The sequence below is a fragment of the Anas platyrhynchos genome, chromosome 4 (genome assembly GCF_047663525.1).
Source record: "Anas platyrhynchos isolate ZD024472 breed Pekin duck chromosome 4, IASCAAS_PekinDuck_T2T, whole genome shotgun sequence".
Classification (NCBI taxonomy): domain Eukaryota; kingdom Metazoa; phylum Chordata; class Aves; order Anseriformes; family Anatidae; genus Anas; species Anas platyrhynchos.
In genome coordinates, this window is record NC_092590.1 from 9,680,738 (window position 1) to 9,699,811 (window position 19,074).

Sequence of the window (19,074 nt, forward strand, 5' to 3'; positions counted from 1 at the left end):
TAAAAACCAAAGCTCCTAAGCTCCTCACCTTACTTGTTAGGCTGTCCTGTACAATCTCTGACCTCCTCTGAACCTTCAACAAACGTTCCTCCCTTTCTTCAGCTTTGATCTTCTCATTGCTGAGGAGTTCTTGCTGCCGCTTCAATTCGTTTTCTGTTTCAACAAGCTGCAGTAAAAACAGAAAGAGATTTAACATATCAAAACTCAGATATTAGCTGAGTCTACTTCTAACACAACAGACCATTCAATATTTCATACGAGTCAAAATACTTTACAGAAACACTTATGTTGCTTTAGTTTAAAAAGTTGCATATTTTGTCTTTGAACGTTTCTCCTAAATAAAACCTACCAACTTAGAATACTGACGATTTATCAGTATTCTGTGTCAGGTATACAAAGTATGCTACAAACACGCTTTGACTTATTTTCTGCAATCCCTGTTTCAGAGACGAGGAACACAAAGCAGAGATGTAACATGAGTGGGGTTCACGTTGAGAACCATCTAGAAAATAAATTCTAGACCTAACGTGGAACAACTTTCGGTCAGACAGTTGCCAAAAATGCTTTTAAATTACCTTTGATTATTTTCTTTCACTAGACTTCCAAATTTCAAATGAAGTTTAAGCTTTACAGCGAGGCAACAGATACACTAAAACAGATGAATTGGAAAATAGTGGTAGCACGCGTAAGAAGATTCTCTGCCTACCACAGATTTGAATCAACTACAGATCACCGAGGTGACTTCCCTGTCTGAACAAAGACTGCTGCTCGATGGACACCACCCAACCACTTCAATTGTCGTCTTCATCGTTACAAAGTCAGAGTGGCTGAGGGCAGAAGGGAACTCTAGAGATCATCTAGTCCAGCTCCCCTGCTCAGGCAGGGTTGCCTACAGCGTGTTGCAGAGACCCTCATCCAGGCAGGTGTTGGATGTCTCCACAGGACACTCCGCAGCCAGCCTGGGCAACCTGTTCCAGGGCTCTGTTATGAAGCTACTCTTTATCCAGAAGCAAAACAGAGATACACAGAGAACTGGTCTGTTTCAGCGTCAGCTCTGGAACTCCAAAACGCACCACCAAATTCACAGAAATGCCCATTAAGCATTTGGGTAGTTGCATCCATGTTTTCTGGTTCTTCATTCCTTCCTAAATAACGAAGTTTCAGATTTTTTGAAAGAATACATCTTCACACAGATCCTTAATGCAATTCCCCAAGACAGAAATCAAAGCACACCGGTATCTGCAATTTGTACATATAACACTAATACTGGCAAGACAGCTGTTTTGAAAAACAGCTTCGAGATTCAGCCAGCCTTCTCTCCTAAACATTTATCGTTGTTCTACTTTAATCAAAAGATAAAGCACCTTATCAACACTCTTCTGTAGGTTAACCTCCAGTTTGTTCTTCTCTGCTTGGACAGCTTCCAGCAGTTCCTCAAACTCATCTCTCTCCCATGCTAACACAGCACATCTTTTCTCTAGTTGTTGAAGTTCATTGTCTTTGTTTTCACTTTCAGTCTTCTCTTTTAGTTCTCCCAGCAGCTGTTGCCTTTCCTTAGTTACCAAATTCAAGTCCTCACTCAACGCGTTTATCTACCAAAGTAGAAAAAACAATACAAAATCAACACATGCTATTTATCAACAGGATGTCACAGCCTACTAGCAGAAACTCATCTAGCAGACCTGCAAAACAGTACAAATTAAAATAGGTCGGTAGCTGTTATTCCCGTCAGTCCTTCAGGGGACATTCTCTAAAGCAGCTTTAAGAGTTGCTTTTGTTAGTGTACTTGCCTTCTCTTTCAGTCTGTTTATTTCTTCAGTTAGTTTTTCTTCAGTCTTTTGCTGTTTCTCTTCTCCTTCTGCTATCAAGTTCTTCTGAATAGCAGCTTGCTCTTTATGATGCTTTAGTTCTTCCTGCAGACTTTCCATTTCTGTCAGAACTTCTGACAACTGCAGAACAAAGCGTGACATGGCTGATCACCCAGTATGTCTTCCTTAAATTTTACTTACAATTCTTAACTGTCACCAGTTAAGGGAATGTTTTGTCAAGTTGTGCTGTAGCAAGATCTACAACTCTGAAGATTTCATCTTAGTTAACTTATTTTATGTTTTGGAACAGTTAGGATCTCTGGTCTCTTCAGTATGGATAGACTATCTGAAGTTTGCTCAAATTCATGAGAGCTTTTAATTCTTATGAAAGGCTCTGCAAATCTCTTAGGAAAGATTTACCAGACTTCCTTTTACCTACTTACTAGCTCCATTTTTGTTGGCCGCAGCTCAGGTTAAGTTTGTCTGAAATACTGTCAACACAAACACATTTTCAGGCAAATACTTGGAACCTTGAAGTGCGACTCTGCCCCAAGAACAAGACATCAGGAAGGAGAAATACATTAGATCATTTCTTTTCCAGGTTTAGATTTCTCTTGTACAATTTATCCTGGACTGAAATGGTAGGAGACTTCAGCCCTTTGATTTCTGTCAACTCGTATTACCTTCACTGCTCGGTGCTAAACGCAAAGCTACCGGAGATGAAAAATGTCACAGAAACTTGGGCAGTGTTTGTCCGTCAGGCAGCAAACAACTGTTGCTAAACCCAGAGTGGCACAGTGACCAAAGGGGTGGTGAAATAAAATTAAGAAACAAGTTCCAAGATCCAGATTGGATGAGTAACCTACATTTAGTTTACTGCTTCTGAGAACAAATGAAGAAAGGAAGAGACACTGAACAGGCTTCATGACTCAAGGAATATAGTAGCATAACGTGTCTTTCAAACAAAGATTAAGAGATTTAAATACATACTCTCTTCTTGCTTTCCTGACAGTTAGCCTCTAACTGCTCTCTCTCTGCTTTAGAGACCTCTACCATTTGCTGCAGTTCTTCTTTCTCCTGATTAAGTACAGCAACTTTCTCAGGCTCCGGACAGACGTGCTCCTTCATTCTTCTTTCAGCCTGTTCTTTTTCTGCAAGTAGCGTGTCATACTCAGAAGAGACACGAGTCAGGTTTTCAGTTACTTCAGCCAGCTGAAAGAACAAATATCTCTTATTAATACTGCTGATCATTTCCAGCACAGGTGGAAAGCATTTGTTAGTTTGGAAAAAACGTTACCATGCTATTTTTTTGTGTCCCAGTAATCAGGCTGATATAAGAAAAGTGCTACTGGATCACTTTTCACAAGCATTATCTATCTACACGCGTTCTTATAACGGGATCATTTTACAGAAGACATGCCCATTAGTTTACTAAGGTAGAAAGCAAAGGATGAAAACAATTTTGCTTAAAAGTTAGAAGCACTGAAGTTTGATTATCTCACTGGCAGAAGTGTGTCAAAATTTACAATCCACTATCATTCTACAAAAACAACTCCATTACTGTATCTGCAGCAGACAGGCTTGATTCTAACAAGCATTCATGTTTTTTTTTTAAAAGGCCCAGTAGCTTCAGATATGAAAGCAAGTAGACACTAAGTTTATACACAGCCTGTTCTGCAACTTGCTGCACTGAACTGCCATTTAGTTGCTTAAGTATCTGCAGAGTCACATAGCTGAAAGACAGCATGCTATTAGAGAAGTGTTAAAAAAATTAAGACTTAAAATAAATTGAAGTCAAATAGCAGCACTGATGTCTAACGTGCTACCCTTCAGTACTAATGCATGTTTTGTTATAAAGGGTTGTAGCTTACAGGTCAAATTGCAATTCGGTCATCTTTTCACTGCCTCTATTTTTACGGCTTTCTTTTGAAAAGCAATACAGGAAAAAAAAGGAAAAGCTTTTAATTAAGTTTTATTACTACATTTATTGAACCCTTTCGACCTGAAGTCTGCAGAGGCCATGGGCTGCCCAACCTTGATAGAAATCTGATTTCATTTGCAGAACTACATCTGACCTTCTGCTTCAGCTCAGTTGTTTCCTTCAACGCCTCTTGCACTTTCAGGAGTTGACCTTCTTTCTCTGAACTACTTTCTTAAATACAAAAAAAATTGATTCCTTCTTCTACAGCATTTCTAGTATTAAACTGCTGTAATTAAAATAGGAAAAAAATACGGAACAACCTTTGGCCTTTCTGTCACCTGTTTTAAACTTTAACTTTTTAAGCACTCTCTTCTGCAACTAGCCACATTTTATTTAGAAAATGTCTGGGAGGAAGAAGCCAAATAAGAGGGGATCGCTTCACTTATTTTTATGCATACACTCAAAAAAAAAAAAAAAATGGCAGTGCAAATACTGAATTAATGACCGCTGACTTACTGGGTTTGGCAGCTGATATACTTACTTCAGGCTAAAGGCCAGTCTCATGTATTACAGGTTGTCCTGCCAAAGCAATTGCCACTGAAGCAACTGCACAAGAAAATATTCTCAGCACCCTTCCTTGCAAGTTGTTGTACCCAAGCATGAAGACATGGGATCAGCTTTCTGCTCTGTGTTTGGAGCTCAGCTGCCATTTACAACCACTTGCTAGACTTCTCACTGGGACCCGAGTGTTACAAACCATAAAGCTTATGGCAACTCGTCTCTTCTTCCGTTTGTCATCTAATGCCACCACTCAGGTCGGCAGCTCTGGAACACACTAGTTAAGCACAGATTTATGAGCGTACATCAGCAGATGCTGATCTCTCTGTAGAGCATCAAGCTGCGAAGGCTTGGATCAGACAGTACACCTTTGTCACACGCTTTCTGCCAAAGGAGTAGAAATTTAAGGGCAAGCGGAAGAGACTGCAGGGACGTTAACCAGGCTTATTTTCACACTTGTTAAAAGCATTTTCCAATATAAGTTTTGAATGATGATATATCATCTCACCTGTCTTTCAAGGTCACTGATGGTTTTCCTTAGTGTCTCCTCAACACTCAGCATCTGAGACTCTTTTTCAGAAAGACTTTTCTCCAATTTCTTAACAGTTTCCTGGGACTGCTTCAAAGCACTCTGTGCATTTCTCAGTTCTTCGTGCGCTAAAATGTTCTTTAGAATAAAAGGAAGAAAATCCACAAGAGAGAAGCTTGAGGTATTTTGCCACATTACTAAGTACTCCTTGAATAGAAACAAAAAGCTCCACAAAAAACTCCACTCTCCTAACCCCCTATGTAGTTCAATATTGTTCATAACCGTTCTTATATTCTTTCCCCTTAACATGTACGGTCCACTTCAATAAAGGCAGAATTCCTACCATTGAAACAGTGTCCTTGATATCTTCACTGAGCTGGTCTTTCTCAGCTTGGAGAGTCTCCTCTCTTTGTTTCAGGTCATCTCTTTCCTGAGTGAGAGTTTTTATTTCTTCCCGACATCCACTAAGCTGTTGAAGAACTGCCTGTAACTCTGAATCCTTGGCCTCCAATCTCGATTCCATAATCTTCTCTTGCTCTTTCAATTGTTCCATTTCATTTAGCTTCTGCTGAGTCTGAATAAGATCCTCTCTTACACCAAGAAGATGCTCCTGCTCTGCTGTCTTTTTTTCCAACTCTTTCATTTTGTTAGAGAGCTTTGGTTTGTAAAGGGAAAGACCAGACACTGTCATTGTCATGCGAAACAGCATGTTACATACATGTTTTCACAGACTCACATTAACTTAGAAATGATAGCGTCCTCTCACTCTTCAGCAAAAGAACAGAAGTTTCACTGTTTCACTTTAAGCCTCCACTTCCATTCTGGCCCACATTAAATAGGCAACCGTTTCTGGAAACCTTCTGATGGTTTCTCCCTAGCAGGAAAAGCCTTGCTAAAACACAACACACACGACACTGTAGCCTAGCTTAAGAAGCAATCAAATCTGTAGCCGATTATGACAGCCAGAGCACTACCAAAAGGCTTGTCAGAAATACACGCAGCTTTAGTTTCCTTTTCTTCTAAAGGATGTTCCTCCCCCCCACCTTTATATTTCCCAATTAATGCAGTGGTTTTCTCTGGTTTGAAAGATCTGCCCTTTTGTTTCTTTTAAAGCAGAATCCTAAACGGTTCCCTGAGGAGAAAGCTTTGTTTCTACGATTTCAGAGAGTCGTAGCTAGATATTTAAAATATATTTTCATAATAAATAACATTTGAATAATAAACTTAAATACGATTTGCCCTATAAATAAACTGAAGAATGGGAAAAGAAGAATTAGAACTAGAGAACAGAAGAACACAGCCTGCTGTAAACTACATGTTTCTTTCCCCATGAAGGGCCATTTTGATGCATAAGCCTATGACTGCACATCTGGTAAAGAGCAAGTAATATCCACTAACACTACAAGAATTTCAGCTGCAATGTTATTTATACATTCAAGATCACTCCTCCAAGTGATTTTAATACTGCGGAAGAATTCTTTGTATCTTACATGTCTAAAGGATCAAGATGACACTGACCTCCAATTTCACATCGTCCAAGGCTGTTTCAGACTCTTCTGCTTCTTTAGATAGATGTTCTATTTGGAGTTTCATTTGTTCGCTGTTCTCTGACGCAGCTACGTATTTTAGTTCTAGTTCTTCATGCAGCTGCTTAAGTGCTACATATTCCTGATCGGAGTTCTCATACTTAAGCTGTGCATCTGCTAGATCTTCTTTCAGTTTCCCAATTTCTTCAGTCATATGCTTCAGTTTAACTTCATTATCAGCTGCCTCAGAGAGCAGCTTTTCTCTTTCCAGTTCTAGTAAGCGTAGCTCCTCACATTTTTCGAGAGTCTACGAACAAAAGAAAACATCAACAGCATTTTCTAAGTCAGTATTTATCACAACTATATAATGAGAAAACCAAAACGTGTCCATATGCAGGCTTTGGAAACAAACATAGGCAAAACACAGAGCACAGCATGGTGCTAGACTTCAGACTCTCCCCAAAAAAATAAAACCCAAACAAATCTTTGAACAACAGGGATGATGGTAAGCCTCATGGATGATGGGTTCAAAAAGACAAACTAATTGTTTTTTTTAGACATTTAAAACTTTTTTTTTTTAATATATCTGAGCTAAGAATGGATTAATACTCCTAGCTATAGCAAGGCAAATAAGCAAGCTTTGTACTAGAAATTTACATTAGTTATTAGAAATTTACATTAATTAGTTCTAGCAGACTTTATGACTCAGCATGTGATCTTTGATTTTTTCTTGAATGCAAGTATCAGATACCTGAGGGAAAGCACCTTAATGGCTTTTTTTTTTTTTTTGAAGAATGTCATGTTATTTGATTTAAGACTACTTTTGTCTTCAAGAGGCCTATTAGATTCTAATGTGTGATACTCTAATGTGTAACTCGGGAAGCACAATATAAAGAACACATTATATGTTCTATAATGAGAATATAAGGAAGCCCAGCTCCAGAAAAAATTGATTTTTTCCAGAATTCTTTTTGTTTCTCTCTCTCTGCTGCATCTCAACACTATTTGGTAGAGACTGAAATTCTGGTAGCTCATTTACTTGTTTTTGTAGGAGTGCATTCTCTTCCAACGCTTTTTCTAGCTCCGCTTTTATATCAGATGCCTTTTTTTCCAGCTCCACAACAGAAAGCAAATCTAGAAAAGTGAACAATTTTAGGTTAGAAAGTGTGAGGGTAGAAAATCAAGTTTTAAATTAAGCAGAAGAGGTGTAATGCACTCTGAACGTCATAGACATTAAAGTCTAGAAAACATTAGAGCCAAAATCTTCCCTGCCACCCACCTCAGTGGGGAAAGGGAGAAGGGGCAAGGGATGGGAAGAGAGCACCAACTCCAGCTGAACAGTACCTTTTGGAACTTTACCCTCCATCAGTGAAGTTAACCTTGTGTTTTCTTGAAATACAGACTGCAATTCTTTCTGCAAGTCAGCTTCCATCTTTTTGTAGCTGGCTTTTCCTGCTTCTATTTGACTTTGATAGAGTTGCACATCCTTTTGCATTTGCTTGTAATTACTTAAGAGTTCATTCTTCAGGAAGACAAAATAACATGCAGTTCACACACAAAATCCAAGCCTACTTGCTTAACAGTTGAACATTGCATCCCATCGCATTTCCTGTTGTTGCCCTCAACAACTTTGATCATGATCAATACAACACAAGTCGTGGTTAAAGAGCTTAATTCCTGTTAGAGCGCTAACCAAAATGTACCTTACATTAGAGGTTGAACCATAACCGCTTTCCCCATTTCATTTTTACTCCACCAAAGCTCAAAGCACGGTCCACCCCTCTTTCCTGCATTCATCTTACTGTTTTATTCCCTGGGAAAAATCAGACTTGGAGTCTTCTGTCCCAGGAACTCCCCAAACACTACTGCTTTATTCTCTCCATACTGATAGACTGCACGCTTACTCCTGCACAACAAGCCTCTAGTATCTTTTCATCTTTCTCCTAAGACCTGTTTTCCACGAGTTCCAGAGTGAAAACATCACTTGGAGCACGAGTCACTAGCCAAATCTTGTATTTACTGACTGTAAGACAACAGTACCTCAACCGTATTTGGTACGGCAACAAAAGTGGTTTAACAAATACTTGCCATTTTCTCCTTCAGCTCCAGATTCTCAGTTCTGAGAAAAGACGACTCTTTTTTGGCATCCAAGGCTATAGCTTCACTATCTAAGAGGGATTTGGTCAACTGTTGAACTTCCTCAAGTAGTTTACCGAAATCTCTCTGAAAGAGACGAAAAATAATAAAAAAAGCTAAAACAGGCCATAACAGAGCAAACTTGATCATTATAATACAGTTAAAGTACAGAAGAGACTTCGCAAACATGGTTCATTATCTGAGCTCTGTCCTACTGTTCCTTTTAGATGAAGTGCAACCTTTCCCATAGCTTTACTTCACCAGAGCATTGCCGTATAAAATAAGCTTCTTGCAGGAGAACTGTTGATGTAGTCAATCAGTGTTTTAAGCTCCAAAAAATAGCTAATTCGCTTGACAGCAGATTTCAACCAAACTAAAGCTATAATTATATTTAACCCATACCCAACAAAGTAACATCCAACATAGCCTCGCAACCCCAGAAGAAAACTCACATTTACAGCTGAAACACATGCGTCCTTTTTTTCCAATCCTGCTTTCTGCAATTCTTCCACACGGTTCTGTAACGTCTTTATTTTGTTCTCTTTCTCTTTCAGCTGTTCCAATTTGGAGCTTATTTCTGCCTAAAAGTTACAGGAGAAAAGGGAAAAAAACACAAGGGAAAACCTAGCTCCATTTTTTTTTTTCAGGTAGAAATCTAACAGAAAATTTAGTAACGCTTATTATGTAAGATTGAGTTTATAAATATCCCCTTTATAGCTGGTAAGACTAACCAGAGCCCTGTAAGTCTATACTCTTATCTACTATGGACAGTCTAATCAACATAAGCCAACGTTCCATAGAAGTCTTACTGCATGCAAGCTTGAGACAGACTCACCTCAAGTTCTACATTGTGCGCTTCCACATTTGAAACTACATTCTTTAGGCTGGTAACTTCATGCATTAGTTCTGTCTGTGGAGCAAATTGAAGCAAAATTGCAGAGGAGGTTAGAAAGCGACCACAACCAATGGTATTAGCTGCCATCGCCACGAAAATAAGCAAGGTCTACCTTATGTTTTCTTTTCTGTTAGTTAGCAAACCATATACATGAATATGTATTTAAACAGGTACAAAGCAAGCTGCTACACCCTTTCAAATTGATAGATAAGATGCAAAGCTCCATTTCCACTTCCCAGCAAATTGAAAGATTTCAAGTCCAACTTAATTTTACACAGCTCAAGAAGTGAAAGCAATGTGATCAAAGCCATTTCATGCACAAATCTGTAAGGTATGAAACTTCAGATTGGTCACGTTAAGCAGCTTTTTACAACACAGCGCAGCTATCTAATGCAATCTATTCAGTGACAAGAACTAGGAAGTGTCAGAGCTGAGGTGAAGCAAGCAAGCCATAAACACGTTCAAGCTGCATCCTCTGAAAGGAGGCACAAGTAGAAGACTACAGAGAAAAGCTACAAGCATCAGGAGGAGGAAACCTAACCTGTAATTTTCAGGTCAGAGGAGAGCTGTAGAAATAGTATCAAACCACCTGTTAAAAGTCACTTCCTGTCATTATTCACAGTAGAGTTTACCCCTGTGTGTCTGCTGGCTGAAATTGATGATTTCAGCCAAATCTGCTCAGCAAAGTAGGTGACCTGTCACTTATGCTGTAATTACTTTGCTACACAGGTGTCCAATGCTTCCATTTTAGGGAGTATCTTCAGATATGGATCTGAAGGTAGGATTTATTCAAAAAGCAGTTCTTGCAACTTAAGGTACTTTAGACTACTTGTCAGTAGACACACAGGTTTCTCAGGGACAATTCTAACACGATTTGTTCAATGTTGGCTTCAGAATATACCTATACATTTTTGTGGGGAACACAAATAATAGGTGAGGCTGTTAAATTGTAACCTGAAACAGGGCGAAAGGATGCAACTTCAGTTCAACCTTAGCATCATGGTAAGAGGATATGAAACAGCCTAGGGCGTACAACCAGTCTGCAGCCAACACAGCAAAGAATCAGCTCCTTCTGGAAAACGTATGAGGTAAGATGTTGCAGGAAGAACGGCCAAAGACATGACAGACACCAGTAGGGTCAGATCATGCTCCATTTTATTACCCGAATAGCCTGACTTTTCTAGTGAACTTAAACGGGAGGATAGTGTCTCACTCAAGATTATTGGTCAAAAGCACTCAGACAAACAACTACAAGAAAACAACCCCACCTGCAAGAAAACAACCCCCTTGTGATTAGCAGTCACGTAGACCTTGTCCCTGAAGCCAGCTACTGGCAACAATATTTTTCTGAATTCCTCAATTGGGCAGTGTGGGAACACTGTCATGGGGACTTGGTTTGCTCAGCTGCGGCAAGCCGTGGGATCTTTGCTGTTTCAAAAATCCCTCAACAGTAAGAAATGGAATAAAGTACACCCGTGTCTCAATACCTCAAATGTCTCTTTTCCTTCTGTAACTTATTTGACAGACTAGCCCTTGGGCAACTAGAACGTAATGCCTAAATAGAAGTACGTATTACTTGTAACAGAATTAGAGCATAGAAAGAAAACAGACATTTGGACAAAAAAAGATATGGCCACAAAAAGCACGAGGAGGCGAAAGGAACTGGAAGTCTGCATGTCCTGTATCATATTATCCACTAGGCAGAATGTTCTGACTTTGTGGCACAAAACAGCTTTTATTTTTTCCTTTTACAGACATCACCATTCGCGTTATGACCGAGTTAAACAATGTTTCAAGATAATGCTGACATCGCTCTGATCTTTGTAACTCACTGAACTGTCCTATACAAGAAACGAGTATGCTTATTAAGCCACACTTCACTAACTTCAAAATACTCTATAGCCTATTTAGTAATAGCGCGTTTATTACACATTGGAAAGGGAGAACCTCTTGCAGAAATCTAGACCATTCATGTATTACACATACATGCGCACAAAAAATATAGTGTGGATACACACAAATATATACATGTGTTTAACTAGACTTCCTCTAGTTAAAATTCAAAAATGAAATACGAATTTAAATAACATTCACAGTTTAAATATGAGTTTTACACTAAGTGCATTTCAAATCCTGGATTCTTTCATTCTGCTGTTGAGCGCAACTTAGCACCACCTGTGATAAACATCCAAGTAGATGTATACTGACTTAACTCTTCAAAAAAAATTGAGTATAGAGAATTCTTATCTATCTGTATTTCAGTGCACCTTACCTCATGCTCTTTTTGTGTTTTCTTTTCCAGCATTTCAAATTCTTCTGTTTCTCTCTTTTCCTTCAGTTTCGCCTTCATTTCATTTACTTCTAATTTCAGCTGTTCATTTTCTAACACGACTTTATTCAAGTTAGCTTTTAGGACATTGACTTCACTGACAGCAAGGTCCTAAAAAAAGGACAACAAACTTTAGGAGAGGTTATTGGGATTTCGGTCTTATTTTTAAGACACTAATGGACAGGCTTACCTTTTCTAGCGTTGAAACTTCACAGCGTTGTATAGATTCTTCAAAGTCTTTCAGAGTCTAGAAAGAGAATCACTTCTAGTTAGCTGATGTACAAGCCGAAGCAAGTTTATTATATTCCTTGTTGCTTGTCTTTTCACTGCTAGTCCTGTTTAAATACCAAAGCTCACTAGCCCATTCTCCACAAAAACATCCCACAACTTCAAACAGATGACAGACTTGCTTTCTAACTAGTTAGTTGCAAAAAAGATTGTCGATGCCCTAAAGAAGGGTAAGGCTGACCTTACTGAGAAGCATGGAACGTGTATACACCATGCAAGGCCAACTGAAGAGATTATGAAGTTACCCAGTTCATGTCAGGTCCAGGAGTCCACTCTGTATCCGAAATTTGATCGGGAAGAGTTAAACGTTGGTTGTCATTTTCAGAACTCTCAGAAAATGTAGCTGAAAAGGAAGATGTACTCTCACTCTATTTCTAATGCATTTTAAACTAGACATCAAGAGTTCTGTCAAAGATTTCACCACACCAGAAATAATCATTCAATAGCAATGATGTAGCACAGTGAGTAACGTTTCTGAATCTATAAATTTAGATTTATAAGCAAGGGATTATTCCTCATTTTCAGGTCTTCATTTCAAAGCTGCCTTGCAGAATTTTATTGTTCTCCTTCCGCCCCACAAAGATACTTACAACACTTTCCACCCCACAAAGATACTTACAACCCTCTCCACCTGGTAGTAAAGACAGGGACGCTTTCATTTTTTTTGTTTCAGTCAATTCCGTTTTTTCAAAGTCTTCAAAATAATTCACATTCTTCTGGGTTATTTTACCAGGAGCCCATGTAACTCTTCTTCTTCTCTTGGCCTTAAAAAAAATATATATTTATTTTACGATTTTATTTATAGAAAATGGTGATCTAAGCACTACGTAGAGAGTAGATGTAGCAGTAACTTATGCAACAACAGTCCTGCAGGCTATCCTACAGTACCTTCTGCTTTGCAGTTTCTTCAAAACTGAACTACAGCACGATTATTTGTAAGCAAAAGTCTTGTTCAAAATTGAATGAATGCTTACTCACAAGTTATTTAAGAGGTTATTCCTTAAAAGTGTGAAAATTGAGCACAAACACTTACAGTTGGTCTGGGCATATTGAAAGTGAAGTCTCAGGACTGCATAACTCAAACTTATTCTTCATTTTCACAATGACTCTATATAAGATCTGTAACTCTAAACAAGATCTGTAACAGCTGCTCTTACTTTAATATCCTGTTTTGCTGAAAACGAGGCAGAAGTCACCAGCATCTCAGTTAAGTTTCGTATCCTATCCTCCTGCGCTTTCTGAAGAGAAAGTTTTTCTTCCAGCAACTGGGCCAATTGATCTTTTTCCACCGCGTGAAGTTGAGTCTTCAGAGACACCTTCCATAAAAAGATCAATCATATCGACATGGTACAAGAGATAAGGTATTATTAGTAATTAAAAATGACACCACGTACATATATTCTTCTAAGTCTGGAAGAGCTGTCTCTAGTCTTTAAGAAAGCAACTGACAATTCAGTCCACAATTTACCCATAGACTTAGTATTTCAAGTCTGTATATGCAAGTATTTAGAAAAGCAAAACAATATAGCTACAGACTTCTCTAGGAATTTAAAAAATAGAGAAAGCATGCTTTCAAATATAACAGTTTAAGCTCACCTCTCCACAGGGCCTGAAGCTCTTTCATAGCTATGATTTAATTGTCACATAACAATATGCTTCTCTAATGCAAGCAATGTCTCAAAATTTTGGGCACTGATAATTTATTCTGTTGTAAAGCAACTGCATTGCAGTAACTAGTTATTTGACAGCTTAGTTATCTTGCGATAATTAAGTATTTAGAGATGAATACACGCAATTTTCTAATAACCTCTTCTGTACTTAACAGAAGTACTTTCCTGACTACGTCATGTTATAACAGAACAAGCATACCACTAGGTGGAAATCTATACTTCAAATTAATTTTTTTAAGCCAAATCTTTCCTTAACCTTTTTCTATAACTCTTCCTGCCCCCCCGCCCCCCAAAAAAATATTGCTTTGATTTAAATCATCGAAAGATGCATCATGTCTAAGTTGCGATTTTCCCATGCTTCACATATTATGATGCATTCTCTTACAACACCTGCAGGATTCTCATCAACACTGTATTGGCTATTTTTTTTTTGTTGTTTGTTTGTTTTGAGCAAGATGAATGAGACTACACTGTATGGTGGGAAGTCTCAAGTCATCCACTTTTAAAACATATCTTCAACATACACACAACAGACTTTGCCACTGATCTTACACAGCTGCAGCTTAGGCTGAACATCTGTTAGGAAGGAGGAAATAATCCATTTGGAACCTTCAATTATAATACAGGAGGTTATTGAGCGTCAGTTAATTATTGCTTTCATTTGTAGCACTATCGAAGTGTACTATGAGGCACGATAAGTTTCTTAAACTCTCTCACCTACAAAAACATTCGTCAGTCAGTTGGCCTCGCTTAGCGCTAGCTTTCACCCAGATACACTGGTCATTATCAATTGCTTTACGTTTCGCTTTGTTTTCAATTTTTATTCTCTGAATATAAGCAACAATTACCGGCTTAAAGGGTTTCCCCACCCCTCCAGATTTAACTGGTCTTGGTTTAAAACAGTTTCCAAATAGCTACCACTGTAAATATACAAAAGTACGCGTATATATACACACACACACGCAATACATATGCACACAGGCATATATAAACTATAAATTTTACTGTATTTATTACATACTTCCTCCAGCTGCTTTTTCAAATCCAGAATTTCTTTGCGATATCTCTTCAGGAGGGCATCATCATTAAGAACTTCATTGACTTTTGGCGTATTCTTCATTCCTTTGGCTGTATTGGCAAACTGGAAGAGCAACCATCATCTCTCATGGACAACGGTTAAAGAACAAATGCATCAAGAGACGTATTTTCTCTCTTATTTCCCAACAGAGTTAAGGGAACAGCTGAATGACAGAGAAGTGTGCTTAAGCAAAACCACACCTAATTATTTTTCAATATAAAGATCTAGAGAGCACCAAAAGGAAGACAATCCTGCCTAAAGCTCATCACTAGTTCATTTACCCTCTCTTCTTGTAGAAGCTGGCTAAAATGTTGTCGAACTGCCAAAAAGCTCTAGCTAGCCAAGCTAGTACAACAATGTGACTGAGAGAACACGCAGAGAACAAAATAAACACATTTCATGTCCCAAGTGCAGAGGACCTTCAGAAGGTTCCAGTGACTAAAGACCCCTGCCCGTCACATTTTTCCCCCCACCCCAAGCCATCAATATTAAAGTCTAGAGTCAGAATGATGCTTGACAACAGGCAAGAAGGTTTACCTGAAGAGTACTGAGTGTTTCATCAAAAGAAACAGGAGTGATTGTACAAATAATAACCGTCTTAGCATTTCCTCCAAGAGAGTTCTGTAGAATTCGAGTCAGCTTGCTGTCACGGTAATTTATGAAACTGAGGGGAAAGTAAGAAAACAGATTTAAAAAGTCATTTTTCTATGAAAAACAGTATTGTCTTAAGGTGACAGAACATTTAGGAGAGCTATATAGAATACTATTTGATGTCTAAAGAGATTTAACTTCTTAATTTATCAGTGACTTGTCCAAAAAGAGGTATGTCAACACAAGCACTTACCCAGAAGGGTCGTCACAAAGCTTTTTGATAACTTGGCCCAGAATGAACAAACTCCGATTTATATTGCAGCCTTCTTTCAGTCGGAGACCTAGGTATTACACAGCATTTTCTTTCTTGAAGATGTATCTAAATGTTGTTTTATTCAACATGTCAAGGTGTTGTGTTATGTTATGCTCAGAGGGATTGTCCAGAGTTACATCTCCAGTACCAAAATGCACTGTGACACATCAGCACCCAGTATCAAGTCTTTTAGAATAACCCAAATGAATCAAAGTCTATCAGTCTATCACAAATGAGCATTAATAATCTTCACTTAGTAGGTAGTCAGGGCCAGAGGAACGTGAATTTCGTTAACAAAGTTTATTTTGTATTTAGACGTGCAATTAAAATTGGCACTTGCAGGAAAAAAAAAAAAAAAAGAAAGAAAGAAAAAAATAGAATCTAACTGTACCAAACCAGCCTTAGATTCAACTTTCAGGGTAGTCACACCTTTTAAGAGAGGATATTCACGTGTTATTCTCAGATTATGATTCTTTTTTTTTAATAATGGCATTTTTGTTCTTCATGCTGTCTTTTTAACTAAGCCTGATTGTTAACACAGTGAGCTATCTACTTACTCTTCAGCTTTATATATTTATTAACAGTCCGTACGAGCTTCTAATGATTTCTTTACTACAGATTATTCATCTTCATTATATTAGTACAGCCTACAACTTTTGCTGGACCTGCCGTTCCAGAAAAGCCATGTCACTACACAATTGTCTGCACTTTACAACTTTTGCTATTTTCCTGAGCAGATCCTCACCTGTCAAGTGGAAAATACATTACTTAGAAATAACAACATCACATGGATAGAAGCTTCCTTTCCATCACAGCCTCTCATTAAACCTTAATTAACAGAAACTGTCATAAGGAGAACTTCATTCAACACTCACCTTCAGATCCTGTTTGACTAGCTCTTTCACTGCCTGCCAGATCTACCAAGTTCTGCAACATTAAACGTTTCACTGATTAGTTCTGGGGGTAATTTAATTTCAGATCCTCTTAATTCTAAATCCGTGCTAAGAATTTCATAAAATATAGCTATGCTTTGGAAAGAAATAGGAAAAAAAACAAACAATTGCTCTCTCATTACTGGAAGTGATACGCAACTCCACAACATTTCAAAAAAATAATTTCAAAGTGCCTAAGGATATCAAATAAGATCATAGGAACTCTATTAAGAGAAATTCTATATAGGAATTCTGTTCTCTTAATAGAAACTCTATTAATAGCAGCTTTAACATTTGCTACTTCAGAATTATTTCACTGGGTTTGTCAGTGATCAGGAACACTCAGAGGGTAAGCTGTGTTTGACAAAAATGTGGACACACACTGACAATAGTCCCTTACGCTCCTGGGGAGGACATCACACTCCTCAGTCCAGCATGTATTGTCTAGGAACTCTAACCACATCAACATTCCCTCTGCTGGGAGGATAGCCTCCAGATAACGCCCCAGGAGTCTCCGTCTATACAGATGATCAGAAGCATGATTTATGTCCAAGAAGCATCTGATAGAAATTAACAACAAAACATGCTTGCAATGTCGTTCTAAAATAACATTTTTCTCACAGGCAAGCTGCAACAGTAAACTCCCTGCTTAAATGCCTGCTTAACAACTTCTTAGAGTACTTCTTACCAAGTGCGACACCATCACTGCTCCATCACAGTTTGCATTTGCAAGGTCACTTCGTTCTCGGCTTTCAATTATCTAGAAGAAGCAGGCACAATAAGCTTTTGTCACTTCAAATATTTAATAAAACAAAACAACCTTCTCATAGGAAAAGGCTTTTACCATTCTGAAGATGGTGTGAGAACGGCTGCTGTGTTCATTCATTTTTGTTTCCCCATAATGGCAATTTTCTGTCAAAAAAGAGTATTAGAAATACTTCTGTTTCTGAAATACACATGTAGAAATACAACCCAATAAACTGGAGATAAAAGACAAGGACAGCCTTTAAGCTCGCAAGCAGCAATTTCTGAATATTATCTAAAAGACACTCAGGATTCTAGATGTATACAATTCAATACTTTCCTAAAATATCAGCTGACACTGGTTGAACAGCTTACTTTCTCCTTTCCTGATCCATTCCATAACTTCTTCTGGGGAAACAACCACCTCTTCAGTGAGGTCTTCTACAAATGTATTTCTCTTAAGCAAACAAAGCAAAAAAAAGGTAAAAACCAGTATTAAATAACTTACTGAAAATTATAATTCACTTGAATACGTTAAGTTAACATTACCAAGAATTATGACTGTACTTTTAAAGGGAAGTGAGATTAGTTGAATGTATTTTTGCTTTAGTTCGCCTCTTGAAAAAAAGAGGAAAATTTAGACCTATAACAGTACTATAACCTGAAGAGACAAAAACCAGAGCTCCAGCAACCATCCTAAAAATTACATTGGTAAGGGAGATTCCCTCAGAATAGGTCCAGAAAGATATATCTGGAAGCGTTATAAGGCCATTATCATGGAGCTTATGTGTCTCCCCTCTTCCCAGATTCTAATACAAAAATAATTAAAAATACAAATAATTAAAATAATAATTATACTTATATATATATATATATATATTTATATATAATAAAATAAAAAATAATTAAAATACAAAAACAGTTTGTCACAAAGCTTGATATCAAGAACATAAGGATAGCATTATTTTATTTTTCCCTACAGATTATTTTACTGCATAGTACTACTCTGATAACTTTTCTGCGATTACAGTAGAAGAAAATTCTGCCCACTTTGTAGATGACATACAGAGCTGCTTTAATAGCATCTTTCTATCTTTTGAAGACTTCTAACGCATTGAGCTAGGGAATCAATACCATGTTTGTAGTTCCACTAGCTAGAAAAATCCCAAGTATTCACTGTTTTAGTTAAATAAAATACACTCTCTTGGAAAACGTCAAGAATGAAGTCTACGTTTTATAAACATTTATAAAGATAAGTCAGCAACAGCAAGCCCAGCTTCGCTGTTGCTGTTCTATTACATAAAAGTGCCTTTCTGCTGTCTTTGAATATAACAAATACAGTTTGATGAGGAAATGTTTTCACCTAGATGCCTCAAAGCTTTTTTTCCCCTCAAGCAGATGAAATTGATGTGTCTTCTTACATTAACATAATATCCACTTACATTAACATCCTCACGAATTCCTAGAGGCTTCTTTTTCCTGGTATCACAAAGCAAATCCGTAATGGTTTCATTGTAGATTTCCATGTAGGAAACTCTTAACAAGAATTCTCTGTCTGGAATCTAATGATTGCAAGAGGAAATAAAAACAACATTAAGCAAATTAGATCAGACTAAACAACGAACACCTTTAATTAAAGTACTCTGAACTCAAAGCTATATGCTTGGATATCTTTCCACAGACTTCTTTCCCCTTGGCACGTGAGCGTCTACAAATACAGATGCATTTCCTTCTGTCCCATCTCCTTCCAGCTGCA

The 19,074-nt window shown here is 37.8% G+C and overlaps 1 protein-coding gene across 8 annotated transcripts in view; it reads right to left on the reverse strand.

Moving 5' to 3' along the window:
- LOC101799998 (centromere-associated protein E) overlaps positions 1-19,074 on the reverse strand; it is a 33,148-nt gene that overhangs the window by 11,454 nt on the left and 2,620 nt on the right. For 4 of the 8 annotated variants that reach the window (XM_072036948.1, XM_072036945.1, XM_072036949.1 and 1 more), the window contains exons 5-29: positions 18,761-18,880; positions 17,694-17,775; positions 17,419-17,486; positions 17,263-17,334; positions 16,518-16,569; positions 15,583-15,670; positions 15,276-15,402; positions 14,682-14,801; positions 13,148-13,306; positions 12,610-12,754; positions 12,236-12,333; positions 11,893-11,949; positions 11,646-11,813; positions 9,314-9,388; positions 8,931-9,059; positions 8,431-8,565; positions 7,687-7,864; positions 7,382-7,476; positions 6,335-6,649; positions 5,160-5,471; positions 4,796-4,954; positions 2,799-3,020; positions 1,791-1,949; positions 1,365-1,592; positions 29-166 (exon numbers count right to left, since the gene is read on the reverse strand). In XM_072036948.1, coding sequence (XP_071893049.1) covers positions 29-166; positions 1,365-1,592; positions 1,791-1,949; positions 2,799-3,020; positions 4,796-4,954; positions 5,160-5,471; positions 6,335-6,649; positions 7,382-7,476; positions 7,687-7,864; positions 8,431-8,565; positions 8,931-9,059; positions 9,314-9,388; positions 11,646-11,813; positions 11,893-11,949; positions 12,236-12,333; positions 12,610-12,754; positions 13,148-13,306; positions 14,682-14,801; positions 15,276-15,402; positions 15,583-15,670; positions 16,518-16,569; positions 17,263-17,334; positions 17,419-17,486; positions 17,694-17,775; positions 18,761-18,880 — 3,501 coding nt within the window. The remainder of the gene's footprint in view (positions 1-28; positions 167-1,364; positions 1,593-1,790; positions 1,950-2,798; positions 3,021-4,795; positions 4,955-5,159; positions 5,472-6,334; positions 6,650-7,381; positions 7,477-7,686; positions 7,865-8,430; positions 8,566-8,930; positions 9,060-9,313; positions 9,389-11,645; positions 11,814-11,892; positions 11,950-12,235; positions 12,334-12,609; positions 12,755-13,147; positions 13,307-14,681; positions 14,802-15,275; positions 15,403-15,582; positions 15,671-16,517; positions 16,570-17,262; positions 17,335-17,418; positions 17,487-17,693; positions 17,776-18,760; positions 18,881-19,074) is intronic. The other 4 variants (XM_072036947.1, XM_072036950.1, XM_072036952.1 and 1 more) reach the window with 4 other exon arrangements.